A 14,711-nucleotide genomic window follows, 5' to 3' on the forward strand; every position below is an offset into this window, starting at 1 on the left:
GATGCCTTTATTTACCTCTACAGAAAGAACCTGGCATTTATTTCACAGAGGATATTATTTTATTCATTTCCCCTGTTTTATTGGTATATTCAAACTAAAACTAAACACAAACTGGCAAACTAAACACTTCCTGTACCTATTTTATATTAAAAGCCTTGAAGCAGCTCGAGGGGCATTATGTGCCTGCAAGGCTTTATCAATTATCAAACAGGAAGTGTTGAAATTCAGGAACAGGAACCCAACACAGAAAAAAATAGGCAATGAATGGTTGGAAATAATATAATAAATTATGCTGAGTTTACAGTGTGTCATCCCCCTCATCCTTTACTTGCACCCTGCCTATATGAATTATGTTTTTTATTTAATTACATTTAAATGTGCTAAAATGCAGATCTACGTACGGTGAATGGCTGGGCAGGGTTCTTGTCTCGGATCTCCCAAGACAGCAGAACAGAGTTCTTCATGGCCGCCTTTACTCTGAAGTTGGTGGCAAAAACTAAAGGACAAAAAAATAAAACAAATACACATGAGCATGTTTCCAGCCTCATGATTCATCTCTCTACTGAACCAAAAGTAAGGGCCTTACCTGCGTATCACTCTCTAGTACCACTCTCAAGCTAGCTATCTGCTCTGATCAACACACAGTGAGTTTGACTGGACAGGGATACTCGCCCAAGACCCAAGACTCTTACCTTGCTTTGGGAAAAGGACGTTGGGTCTAAGACTACAGTGACAAGACAACGAAAAAGGACACTTAGGATGTTGTCACCATATGTTGTGTTTTTGAGTGTGTGTGTGTGCATGTGGGACAGCACAATATATGCACAAATGTGCAGTTAGGAAGCGTGTGTTGCATCCTGAGCGATGAAGATGGGTTGTTGGAAAGTGAGTGTGAGTCCTACCTTGGTCTAGCCGCTGCGTCCTAAACTGGACACTGGGGCTGTACGGCCCAGGGCCGACAGCTGTGAACGCGCACAACCTGACATCATACACAGTATCGGCACTCAGACCCTCCAACAAAACACTCGACCCTGGAGCGGGCACCACAACTTCTGAGGCGTTCCCTCGACTGTTTATATCCTTATACAGCACTGAGTACTTCACAATTTTCCCATTTTGCTCAATTAGTGGCACTGATTTCCACATCAGCTGGAGGGAGGTGGCAGAAGCCTCCTCTGAGATAATATTTTCCGGGTATCCACTTGGGGCGTCTTCCGGAGTCGTCACCTCCTTTACAGCCTCCTCCCCGTAGCCCATTTTGTTACGGGCAGAGAGTCTGAACACATAGTTGGCTCCCTTGTGGATGTCCTGGGCAGTGTAGCGGTTCTCCTTGGTGGGGAACTCCACCACCGTAAAGGGGAGGACGTCGATGCGGCCGAAGGTGAGGCGGTACCCCAGGAGTGGGGTGGGTGGGTTGGGAAGCGGGTACCACTGAAGCAGAGCAGTACCTGAATCAGTGGCACTCACCATTAGTTTGGGCTTCTCAGGCACTAGAAAGAGGGAAATAGGGAGAGCAGGAGAGAGAGAGAATGATCAAAAGGTAATTATGGCATAATTGCAAAACACATTATTCTTGGCCTGAAGCAAAACTGCAAAATATGATTAATATGGCACCAAATGACTGGCTTGTTACTGGCATAGCAAGGTGATGCTTTAATGGCCTCTAATGATCATTAGTGATGCTTTAGTCTCAAAGATCATTACTAGTTGTGTGTGCTTTTGTAGCTCTGTCATTCTGTATGTTTGTGCAAGAGTTTGTGTAGACACACTTACGTGGCAGGGCGCTACAGACAGAAACAGGCTTGCTGCGAGCACCATCACCCTTGGCGGTGTAAGCCCCCACTGATACAGAGTAGGAAGTGTCTGCCTTCAGGTTTCCGAGAACCACCTCCTGCAGAACAACAAAAAGCACCGTCAGCTGAAAAGAGGCAACTCCTGTTGTGTGTCCTCAGGGCAATGAGCAGGGCCTAATAATAAAAAAGTCTGGATCAAACTGGTCAAAACAGTACAGCCCCAGTGACCAAAGGTACAATTATGTGCTTTTTGTCTGACAGTGTACCAGTACAGACAGACTCTTTTCTACACCAATAATACTTTTCTCAGGCCAGGAAATACATTCGTTTCGTTATTTTTCCTTCTTTCATTGCTTTTGGAAAGTTGATATGGTTTGCGATCATCTCAACAAAACAACTATATCAAATTATCTCACCAGACCTCAAAATGTGGTTCCCTCGCAACACAAACAAATGTCATTTGAATATGCAGACACTCAAATGTCATTTAGATTTGTCTCCATCTAAACACCAAACACAATATTTTCTTCATTTCTTGGCCTACGGCAAGCATAAATAATCACGATATTTTGGCAGTACCCACAAATGACTCATATCATCAGTTATCTATGTGTTTTTCCAGGCCCTTTAATAAAAATCCTGGAGAACACAGAATGCAGAAATGGAAAAGGGACCTCCTGCTGGGTTTTAAGGCCTCACTGTGGTCATAGGAGATTTTAAAGCTACATTCTCATTAATGTTACTCATCTACTCTCTGTGTTTTGTTGTTATTAGTATCAAATAATAGACTTAAAGAAAGGTTCACTCACATATTCAGTGGAGTCATCATTTTCCCACTGTACGTTGGAACGGTAGAGAGAAAAGAGAAAAAGGAGAGAAAAACACAATCCTTAATATTTAAGACTTTACACTCAAGTTGAATGCAATGAAGTATCAGTAAACAGATTTAGGTCCATTATATATCCTGGACAGAAATTTAATAATGCTCACATTTTTTAAATTCAGCCTCTATAACCTGACCAGATCAGCGGTCATGTAATGGCCAGATTCTATTTATTTTAAAGGGAAAATGTTGGGATGGGAAATACCAGATGAGAACATTGATACCAATCTCATGTCTGTCTGTTAAATATGAAGCTATAGCCCACAGCCGTTTAGCTTAGCTTAGCATGAAGACTGTAAAAACTGTTTGATTAAATAAACGATATACAATGTGTTAATTAGTGAACTTTAGAGGTGCTGGTAGGCAGATTTTGTTGCCTTTGGACGGAACCAGGATAATAGTCCCTTTTTTTTTTAGTCTTTATGCTAAGCTAAGCTAACCCTCCTGGCATCATATTTAATGGGCAGATATGAGAGTGGTATTGATCTCCTCATCTAACTCTCTGCAAGAAGAGAAATAAGCATATTCCAAAAAATGTCTAACAGCCTTGTTTGTTTTAAACAATTTTAAGGAAGTTTTCTGCTTTGTCAATTTATTTGGCATCATTCGTCATTCATAATTCTTTTTAATACACTCAGGTGTCATAGAGGAAATGGATACAGAATCTGTTGTGTTGTGCAGTTTACAGACATGGAGTAACAACAGACATGACAAAATGTTTATCTTATCTACAGTAACAGGTGGCCACATGCTGGCTCTCTCATCTATAAAATAGGTAAACACGTGTCAGGGTAGCTCATTTCAAGTTCTTTATGGCTTTAGTGAAACTATGAACTTAATATGATCATCAACAATAACTTTTACTGTATTATAAAAATGGAGTTCATATAAAATATGAGTTTTATTAGGCATTCATAAAACAGTTCCTGACTGAGTTTATGTGATCATAAGGTGTTAAAGAGTAATTGTTAGAGATACCTGAGAGTCCTCTATGAGGATGTCCTTGATGAAGGGCTGACCCTGAGGTTCTCCGTAGTTCATCCTCACATAGTGGACTTGGTAACCTCGGATCTGACCGTGCTGCCGTTCGGGCGCCGGTGCTCGCCATTTCACCCTAACGGCCGAGGCGTTCACAGTCTCTGCCTCCACCCCTCGCGGAGGACCACTTGGAACTAAAAATGCATTTTGGGATAGAGGTCAAGGGTCACAGATGATGGACACTCAAACCTCTCAAGTAAAGGCCTTCACTTTAGTGAAACAAGGTTCTTTTCTAGTCAAAAATATATTGGTTTTAGGGGCAGATGAAAAAAAAAAATACCCAAAAGCTGAAAAAAATCTAAAAATACAACCCTCCAAAAAGTATTAAACTGCTCTGATGTCAAGGAAAAAAGTCAAAATAGTAAAAAATGAGAGTGCTTGAGGAAAAACATGGAGGAAAAAAGCAGTGGAGGATAAGAAGCAAATGTAGAGAAAGATAAGAATGGCAGATAGAAAAGGATTTGTTGCCATGGGCAGATCAACAGTGGCAGGCAGTCAAAGAAAAAATACTGTTATCAAGAAAAACCTCTCTTGTGCTGCCAGGAACTACACAAAAAAACACAAAAAAAAACTACTGAAAGGCAAAAACTCCAGCCACTTCTTGCTATCTGACTGACCTACGCATAAGCACTCTGAAGGAAGCTGATGTCAGAAAAACTTTTTAAAATTGGGATCATGGGATATTAAGCATAAATATCAAAAATATTGAAGAAAACATTACAAATTACGCAACTCACAATAAATACATTGATTAAAGTTAGCTTAAGGAGGTAATGCACACGTGTTTTTTGAGCTGTAAACTAAATGATATGACTGTACTGTGATGAAACACATCAATGCTGGTGTTGATACTGACATCTACCAAATTTATAAAAATCGGCCTTTCATAGGTAGAAAATGGCTCAATAAGCCATCTACTGTTTTAAATCAACCCTGATTGTTGTTCCCTCTTTCCTCTGTTGTATTTTTTAAAAATGCTGGGAGAGAGGGTTCTAGCAGGATTTGAGGGTGTTACCTTTAAAGATGTTCAAATAATTGTCTAAGAACTGGAGAGGAGTTGGAAGGGCAGGCGGTGAGTGAAAAGGTGTCAAGGTGTGGAAAGGCAAAGGTACAGCTACAGCCAGAGGGTTTGTTTTGGTATTGTTAGTGGAGAATATAGTGGGAAATCCCAACCATCCCTTTTCTCAAAAAAAAGAGGGAATTTCAAGGGTAAAGTTTGGAAAAAAAGATTCTGGTAAAAAAAAAAAAAAAGGGATAAAAACTGCTGTTGGAGAAAAAAGGGTTGCTGTTGACAAGAGAAAGCAGCGGTGAGGGAGTAGCAGGAGGAGATTTCCGGATGTTGGAGGTTTCTGGCGGTTACGGAGGAATAAAAGGAGAGGTTTTCAAAACTGGAGGGTCTGACAGAGGCTGTTAAATGCATCATCCGTTTAGATTGCAGCTCAAGGATAGACAAAATGCGTTTACTGGCCAGTGGAAGAAAGTTGTTGTTAGTTTAGGGTGCTTTGAGCTCATTAGTGCTATGTTAGTGAGGTAGTCATTGTTAGTGGGGCGGACCATCCTAAAAAAGCCAGGGGATTTGTTTGGGAACATACCATCTTCCTCTGTGCGGATAAGCAGTTGTAAACTTTCTGGTCCATCCCCAGCTTCCGTCTGCGCCCGTACTGTTATGCCATACTCAGTCCATTTCTCAAGGTTTTCCAGGAGATACGGAGAACTTTCCGGAGGAATTCCATCAATTCTTTTAGACATCTTGTTGCCCTCTGTAGTGGAGTACTGGATGGAGTATCCTGTAATGATGCCGTTCTGAAACTCCAGAGGAGGTGGAGCCCAACTTACCAGGACGCTGGTAGAACTGGGGCTGGTGCATGTGATGTCCTGGGGAGGCGCTGAAGGAACTGATTGGCCAGTTTTGAGGAAGCACAGTGGGTGTTGTTTGGGTAAATGTTATTTGGTCGTGTGTGCATGTTGTTATTGGTGGGTGGAGAGGTGAGGGAGCGAGGTTTGCCGTGAAGGAATGGGGATGAAATTGAGCAGACGAGAGACAGAGAACAAAAGACAAAGAAACATAAAATGAAAACAAAACACTGGAGAACAGAAGCTCTTACGAAAAATGACCCTGTGACTAGAAAGCAAGATGGCTGAACAAATACTGAATGATGGGTGTCAACTTCTGTTTGGTAGAAATGTTTGAGTAATGAAAACGAGTGAATGACTTAAAAGAGATGCAACACAAAAACACTGACTAGAGCTTTAACACACAAACATACCTGCCCATAACTTACTTGTCCTTACAGCCTACCCAAGCCTCTGTGATCCATGATGGAGTTCTCATCTCTACCTACAAACCGTCTTACCTTGTTTTTACTGATTCTCTTACAGACCTCAGATTGGTAGCCAACAAATGAAGCATTGTTACTTTGCTGACAATTATCCGTAACTTGTTTTTGAGTTCTGGGAATCATAAATGAGCTATTTAATGACATATTTGTTGAAATATCAAATCTGAGGTCAGTTAAGGTCTGGATTCATGACGGCCCCTTTGTGACAATACAAAAAAGCAAACTGCCAAATGTTTGTAACATACAAAGTTATGATGGTCAGATCTGGCATTTCATGAATTTTTGGATCAGTTTTTGTATCAGTTCACATTTTTGCATTGTCAAAATTGAAACTTCTCTCTCTCTCTCACACACACACACACACACAATCTCACACACACACACAGCAGTATTTGTGGTTGGACCTACGCGTCTGTGGCGTGTCGATGGACACTTCGTTGGTATATGCCCCAATTCCATGCTTGCTTCTGGCAGCCAGCTGGAAGGTGTAGGTGGAGAAAGGCTTCAGGTTCTTCAACAGGTGGGAGGTGCTAGGCTCAAAGCTCACTTTCTTCTGCAAGGAGAAAGAAAACGTGACAGTGGAAGATGTCAGGTTGTACTAAATGAAAAGGTTGTATTAACGATTCCACAGGGTGTTTTATAAAGAGCATCCTTTCAAAGACTTATATGGAGTTAACTTTTGAGATTAACTGATCTTGTGTTTGCCCACCCATCCATCTATTCACACATCTGTCCTTTAATCTGTTATCATCCATCCAACCATCTGTGCATTTATTAGTCTTCTCAGCGACCAATCCGTCTGTCTCTCCCTCTTATCTCACCTCCTCTGTGTCGTCAGCTCGTCGGTAGACCAGTTCATATCCCGTGATCTGGTTGTCGGGACCACCCTGAGGTGGGGCCACCCAGGACAACAGGATACTGGTCTCAGACTTGGCCTCACCCTTAAATTCTGAAGGCTGGGATGGAACTACAGAGTAAAACAGGATTAGTGAAACCAAGTTAAGATATTTTCTTCCTTTTATTCCTTTATAATACAATTATATTCATAAGTGCATACGTTTTCAGTATAGCATGGTAAATCTGTGTAATACATTCCCACAAGCAAAGCCTGATATCTCTCTCTTGCTTCCCGTCTCTTACCTCCAGTCTTGGCTATAATCTGCAGGTCCTGAGACAGGGGTCCGTCTCCTACAGAGGTGAAAGCCAGCACTCTGATGTAATAAGTCTTGTTAGGAGTCAAACCCTGGATGGTGATGAAGTTGGCGCTGCGCACCATCTGCTTCTCCCACTGCACAACAAAAGCACACAACACAATGTATGAATGCAAGTAGACACACAGATGCACACTCATGTATGAGACACGCGCCGACAAGTTATCAGTCATCTGTGATTAATAAAAGTAACAACAAAATTAAACGAAACCGAGCACCCGCCGGTACACACCTGGTTGACTGGCAGCGTGTTGTCTGATGTGTAGTAGACTCTGTAGCCCACCACCTGTCCGTTAGGTTCTTCTGGTTCATCCCAGTGGATGATTGCTGTTGTTGTGCTCAGCATACGACCTCTGACCTGCAGGGCAAACGCGAAGAGCTTCAGCAACACTGCGCTTGGATAAAAGGTACTGGAGCAAGTTTGGTTGAAGAAAGTTGGGTTAGTTTTTTGAGAACTAAAGGCAACTTAAAACAAGATTCATGAAACACACTGTTATTGTCAGTCAGAATAAGCACCTAATAATACTGTATAACAAATAAGCTTGAGGTGAAGTTATTCTATGACATTTAAATTTTTGATATGAAATTACAGCTAAGCATTAAAGTCAGCTAGTTTTTCATACAAGATCAAAATTGCATCTTCCAAATGACAGATGCATTGCCGCTTTTTTTTTATGAATTTGCTTGGCCCAATCAAACACTGACCTGTCGAGGAGGCGAGGAAGGGGCCTGCTCGGCTGTGCGAGCCTCCACCACCTCACTGGAGGGGCCCTGGCCAATGGTGTTAACGGCCGCCACTCGAAAGTCGTAGTGGGAGTATGGGCTGAGGCCGCCCACGCTGTAGCGTGTTGTGGCGATGCCATCAATCTCTTTATAGGGGTCCTCTGACCCTTTGGCACGGTGCTGGAGGAAGCAGAAGATGAAGAGGGAAGGGAGAGGAAGAATATGCTGATTTAAAGCAGCTTTAGCCAACTTTGCATGGAAGACGCTTTATGTACAGCTCTTTCTACGTGTATATATCAGTACATAAAAATCATGTGACACCAATAACACCCTTTTGCGAGATTTTTGTGAATGGAATATTCAGTCATTGCTTGAGTGCAGCAGTTTCATTCTTAACATTTCAATTCATTACTCCTTGTGGGCAGAGAGTACTCATAAAACGGCAGATTTAATTCGATCAATTTGGCGATTTCAGTACTATCAGGAGAGACAAGGAACTGTTTTCTTTTGTAGCCCTAATTACCGATTTAGGCTGTTAATAACAGTTAATGATCATATAAAAATCTACTGCAGCTCACGGTCTGTGTTTAAAGAAATCTGTGTGCACGTGTAGTAGCGCTTCTGCATCTGTTACACACCTGTATGATATAGTAGGAGACAGGCTCAGGGTTGCCAGAATCCCAGGTGAGTGTAATGCTTGTTGCGGTTCTCTCCGTCACCACAGGGGTACCAGGAGCCTTCGGCAGAGCTGAGACAGAGAAGAGAGAGAGACCGTTTTAGTTAACAAATCATCTGATTTATACCATCAATCTGCTCCCATAAAACAAGAAAATCACATTTTATGATGTCAATGTTCTTTTTACTACCCTCATTCCCAGAGAAGAAGGCTACACTGTGGTTTTGTCCTCTTATAAACTCTTTTGAATGGTCAAAACCAAAGTCTCATTGGAGGCAACATCAAACCTTCACTTCCCTCTTTTAATCACATGTTCTTTTCTCCTCACCCATAAGCCTCCTCACATGCTGATAAACCCACCTTTGACAATAATCTGTGCCACCGCCTCAATCACGCCAAGCGTTGACATAGCGACACATGTGTAATTGTTGGACTGGCGTACGTCAGTCAGCTCCAGGACGTTGCGGCCGATGGGCATGTCATCCTCGGGCGTCAGGTCTTCTGCTCCCAGCATCCACTTCACGTATGGCATAGGGGAGCCCACCGCCACACAGGTGATGTTGACGTTCCCCCCTGGCATGATCTCGCTGTCCGCTGGGGGGATGGAGAAGCGAGGGGGGACACGACGCACTGGACCAGATAGCAATGAAAGCAGGAAGGCAGGAGAATTTCTCTGATTAGAAATTCATGACTGTGTTGTTCCGTAAAGTGCAGAACAGTGGACAACAATCAGGGTGTATAGTATGGTGATGATTTTTTTGTTGTTCCATGTGCTCTGAGATGAACTTTTATGGCATTCAAAGAAGACTGCAAGCATTCAGACAGTCTGGTACATAACCACTAGGGCGCATGTGATATCAAAATGTTTTATTCATGGTGTTTTTAGGTGTGCACCATTAAATATTTTATGAGCTGAAACACAAAAGATACTCACAAAAAAAAACAACTCACAGCAAACATACATGCACTCACAGGGAAAAAAGGGAAAAGAACAACGCAGGGTACAGTATATCTCAAAGGAGTAAACCGTACAGGCAGGTTTAAACCTTCAGTACCGCACATAAAACAGCCGAGACACACAGACATAAATGGCAGTTTAATGGAAGAAAAGAAAATACTCGGGAGAGACTCAAAAGAGCCACACAGTACTGTACCAACCTTCTCGCAGCTCTGCAGAGGGAGGTAGGACAGAGGACGGCGGGAGGAGGAGGAGAGTAGAGAGGAAAACGGAAAATATCAGAGAAGAGACAGGAGACACAGAGAGAAAACAAGTTAGACAAAGGAGCATGGCAAGGTGGCAACAGGTGGAGGGGAAAGCCGAAGATAAAAAGGAAGAAAGAGAGAAATGAGGAGAGCAAAGAGAGAAAACAAGAGGCCAGAGATGGCCGTTGTGTTGGTGAAAGCCTTCCTGTTTAAGGCGGCCTCCACTGTTGGCTGTCTCCATAGACTGCCTGTCAAACACTCACTGAGCAGCACTGCAAGATTTTACTGGCCCTGCAAGCACTGTTAGACGCACATCACTGACTCTGCGCCGTTTGTGTGTCCGTGTCTGTGTGTGTGCGCACGTGTGTTTATATATATAGTTTTAGCGTAGGACATAGATGTGTGTGTGTGTGTGTGTTTATGTGTGTGCATTCAGTCGTGTGTGTGTGTGTGTTTGTTTCGTATCCCTGGGAGCGATGTTGGAGTCAGAAAAGCATGCTACGCTGTTTAAAGCCTTTATTTATTTATTTATTTTTGGGGGCGGCAGACAACAGAGCAAAAGGCCACGGGAATAAAAATGTCTCCAAGATTCAAACGTTTGGTGGGCATGTCTGTGTGTCTGTTTGCGTGTGTGTGTGTGTGTGTGTGTGTGTATGTTGAATGAGACAGTGCCTGAGGAGGTGAGATGCCTGTCAGATTTGGGGAGAAACACAAGTCTTAACCAGACAATGATTTGGTTTTTCTCTGAGGTCTAAAGGCTAAGAAGGGAGGGCAGAGAGATTAATAGCCCGAGTGAAACATTCAGCTCAGCCTTAACTGATGTAAAGGAGCTCTCATTTTAAAAACCATCCTGTTTTATGGGTCTACAGCAAAGAATCATAAAACACAGCAGGTTTAATAGCATCATATCACATTAATATGATAAACGCACACTCCTAGCAGAAGATGTCTATGTAAAAAAACGTACGAACATCTTCTAGGAATAGATGTCCCAAACTACACATCCATTATAAATGTGATCCTTAAATTGAAGTACTACTAATTGGACTCCGGTTCTCTTAGGACAGGCTGCTTTTTTAAAAATCTCCCTCTTACCTCTGACATAGAGGTTAGCTGGGGTGGAATAGCGTGTCCCATCGCTGTTGGTGGCAACACACTCATACTTCCCCTGGTCTGACTCCTCACTCATCTCTATCTGGAGGGCACCTGGATGGATGGAGGGATGGAGAGGAGGAGTAGAAGATAGAGAGAGGAGAGAGAGAGAGAGAGAGAGAGAGAGAGAGAGAGAGAGTCATACAGAAAGATAGTGAGGAAGAAAGAGCAATTACACAAAAGTGGAAGACATCAGATAATTGGTATAGTCTATAAATACATCAACATAGAAATGGTAAGAACTGCATAAAAGGGGAAATGAATCGGAGGGAGTTTTTCAGCAAAAACAAGCTGAACTCTGTATGAGGAACACAGGGCTAAAAAAGGAGCCAAATCTATTGGGCGAAATTAACAAGTTTCTGCCACTGACAGCAAGAGTCTGCCCAAAACAAGGGTCAGCTTCCTGATTTAGAAATGGGAAGAAAACAAAAACAAACAAAAAACAAAAAGCACTAACACAAAGCCTACAAAAACAGAGAATGTAGTCTTCATGCAAGGCAGAAACAAATAAACCAAGCAACCAAAATGTGGAGAAATCCAGTCACAAATCCAGTATTTTGAAAATTCTTTGCTGAAAATTAAGATGTAGTTATATTAGGGAGCAAATCATGTTTCAGTTTCCAAGGACAAAACGTAACAAAGATATTGGCATGGCAATAAGATATCCCCCAGCCCTCTCGGATCCACCAATGGGATCAGGAGTGTGATGTCATTTTAAAAACACACCCAATAAGGAGGTTAAGTCATCAACCGACCTCCATCACGGCCAACAGTTAAAAAAAAAAAGGAACGACATACGCAAAGCCTTGGGTAGGGACCGATGTTTTCTCGCTCCCTGAAAACAGAAAAACTGTCAAAAAAGTCAACCAGAGGTTCTTTAAAGATGGTGTGGTAAGGCAAAAAAGCGCCCATAAAAACTTTATCAAAAAAGTGGTTGTTTGGGGCTTTTTATCGGTAATGAGAGAGAAAAGAGAAAGTAATGGTAAAAAACCATGAATGTGTGTGTGTGTGTGTGAGCACACTAATGTCTGCAAGTGTGTCTGAGTCTTTGCCATCTGGACTTTTCAGGCTGAGCGAATAACAGCTGGGAGGGAAAACAAAACTGGGACGTTTGATTGGGGCAAATATAGACAAGGTAGAAGGGGAGAGGCCAGGTCGAGCTTAGGTCAAGACCCAGAAAAAAAAAAAAGAAAAAAAGAAAACGAAAAGAAAATCCGGGTCACGAAAAAACAACAACTAAAAAAGCAAACAAACAGAGGTAAAAGTGATGCTCAATCCCCTCAAACTAAGCAACAAAGAAATACAAGTTGTAAACACATCATGCTTTAGACTGAAACTAGATGTGAAAAGCTAAATGATGTTAAACTGATGGATACAAAAGAGAGATCACAACATGGCGAGGAAGGAAGCGATGGATTTCTGTGTTATAGAGTGAACGTTGAGGCTGAGATGGAAAAATGAAAGGATGAAGAGAGGACGAAAGACGAGAAGAGGGGAGGTGATTAAAAGTCATAGTATAATGAATTGGTTGCTCAATTCCAATTCCCTCCTCTTGCACCTACTGCAGATCTGAAGCAGCTGGATGAGTATTACTAATATGGCAGAGTCCAGAGTCTTTTGGACTACACCCATATTGATTAATCCACCCTGAGCTGCTTTTTTTCAGATCTGTGAGACAAGTAGGAACCAGGGGTTGAAAAGGAATCAGGCCACTGTGTCATGTTGGTCCTCCCAGCAGTCTTACCTCGTATGGGCGTGCCACCTGAGTGGGCAATGAATGCACGAGATTAGAGAAGGAGAAGAAGAAGAAAATGTTAGTACCACAGGAGGAGAAGGGGATAAGGGAGGGAGGGACTGGGGGGGAGGTAACTTGGAAAGGAGAAGAATCAAATTAGAGAGAAAGACTCAAAATATAGATCCTTAAAGAGAGAAGAGAGAGAGAGAGAGGCATAGAAAAAAGACAGAATAAATAAAGACAGAATAAGCCTGAGAGGAGAAAGACAGATACTAGATAGACAGAGTGACAGACTGTGACAGAGCTTTAAAGAGATGGGTTATTGATTTGACTTCATTGACTTGCAGCAGGGGCAGATGTGGCTGTGGGAGTAGGGTAGTGTCTACACTGCACTCATCTGGGTCTCTAAGAGGTGGACTAAGTGTCTTATAGTTAGAGTCTCAACCTGCACTTGTCCTCCACATGGATCAAAACCTGGTGTAATCCTGCTCCTAACATGGTGTGTAAATATATATTTTATATCTGTTCCTTAAGGATCCACCCTCCAATACTTAAACAACATCATATTTGGATCTTCAGGATTTGTTGTTGTTTGGTGATTGGCATTTTTGTTTTCTAAATCTCCCGGCAAATCTGGCAAAAGGTAGACATTGTGACATCGAGTCAAAATCCTACCAGCATGGCTACAACCGAGTCTGACAGCAGTGAAATTCAGGACAATCTAAAACATCAGCAGTAAATGTCAAGTTCACGTCTCAGCCCCTCAGAATCAAAGAGTATGTTTGAAGACTCAATATCTTAAAGCGACCATCAAGCATCATACTGTGAGATGCCAAGCGTAAAAAAGAGGCCAGAATGCAAGGCAGCCACAAGAAATGTTGTGTTTACCGTAAGAGTGTAGGGCTGCAATTAACAATTATTTTTTAACGCGTATTTTCTTTATTAATCAATTAAAATGTCAGAAAAAAATGCCCATCACAATGTCCCAGAACCGAAAGTGACATCCAACAGCCCTGAACCCTCTGATATTCAGTTTTTGATGACAAAAAACTGAGAAAAAGCAGCAAATCCTCACATTTGAGAAGTAAAATTAGAAATAACTTAAACAATTAATCGATCATCAAATTTGTTGCTAATTCATTCGTCTCATCAAATAATTGACTAATCGTTTAATTGGCTTGAGGTTTGAGATGTGAAGCTATTGTGATCACACACACTACATACATGTATACATCCCAGGCATATTCCCTAGAAGTCATCAAAAAGCATTCTGGCAAATAAATAAATATAAATAAATCACTGACTATAACGAATGTAGACAAAGGAGAGGAAACTACAGCCCTTTATTGCAAAATTACCAAACATCAAAAAGTGATTTATATAACAGTGAAAAAGTATTGAAGGGTGGGTTTTTCTTGAACTACTTACTACTGCGGCAGTAACCAGGTTTAATAAATACATACACTACTGTACAGTCAACATCTAGAAGTCTGAAACCTGGCCGCCATTGATTTCCTTACAGTGGCTCCACCAGAGCCATCTAACGTAACAGCCATCTAGAGCTGATAGCTTATTGACCGGTAACTCTATATGGCAGAGTGGAGAGAGTATAAGTGGGTGAGTGAATGACAGAGTGAGTGAGTGAGTGAGTGAGGGAAAGAATAATTGAATAAGTGAAGGAGTGGAAAAGTAAATAGGTGAGTGTGGGGAGAAAGTTATTGTAATTCTTTGGGTGTGGAAAGGCTGCAGGTGCACAGGTGAGGGTGAGACCAGCTACCTATAGGGTGACAGAGATATGTGTGAGTGTTTGTACGTGTGTATTCATGTCTATGTGTGTGTGTGTGTGTCCAGTTTGTAGCATCTGTATATATGCTTCTTTAACCGAAATTAAGTAGTGAAGAGTGCCTGTGGACTTGTGAGTGTATGTATGTCTGTGTGTTTATGTGTGTACATCTGTG

At 42.0% G+C, this 14,711-nt stretch overlaps 1 protein-coding gene across 1 annotated transcript in view; it reads right to left on the reverse strand.

The window, feature by feature from the left end:
* ptprdb (protein tyrosine phosphatase receptor type Db) overlaps window positions 1-14,711 on the reverse strand; it is a 61,130-nt gene that overhangs the window by 25,143 nt on the left and 21,276 nt on the right. The window contains exons 5-18 of the mRNA XM_070914776.1: window positions 10,962-11,072; window positions 9,024-9,293; window positions 8,626-8,735; window positions 7,970-8,167; window positions 7,497-7,622; window positions 7,194-7,341; window positions 6,875-7,020; window positions 6,462-6,606; window positions 5,307-5,609; window positions 3,655-3,848; window positions 2,603-2,629; window positions 1,774-1,891; window positions 903-1,490; window positions 402-496 (exon numbers count right to left, since the gene is read on the reverse strand). Of these exons, the coding sequence (XP_070770877.1) occupies window positions 402-496; window positions 903-1,490; window positions 1,774-1,891; window positions 2,603-2,629; window positions 3,655-3,848; window positions 5,307-5,609; window positions 6,462-6,606; window positions 6,875-7,020; window positions 7,194-7,341; window positions 7,497-7,622; window positions 7,970-8,167; window positions 8,626-8,735; window positions 9,024-9,293; window positions 10,962-11,072 (2,579 nt within the window). The remainder of the gene's footprint in view (window positions 1-401; window positions 497-902; window positions 1,491-1,773; window positions 1,892-2,602; window positions 2,630-3,654; window positions 3,849-5,306; window positions 5,610-6,461; window positions 6,607-6,874; window positions 7,021-7,193; window positions 7,342-7,496; window positions 7,623-7,969; window positions 8,168-8,625; window positions 8,736-9,023; window positions 9,294-10,961; window positions 11,073-14,711) is intronic.

This window comes from Enoplosus armatus, chromosome 2, assembly GCF_043641665.1.
Source record: "Enoplosus armatus isolate fEnoArm2 chromosome 2, fEnoArm2.hap1, whole genome shotgun sequence".
Classification (NCBI taxonomy): Eukaryota; Metazoa; Chordata; class Actinopteri; order Centrarchiformes; family Enoplosidae; genus Enoplosus; species Enoplosus armatus.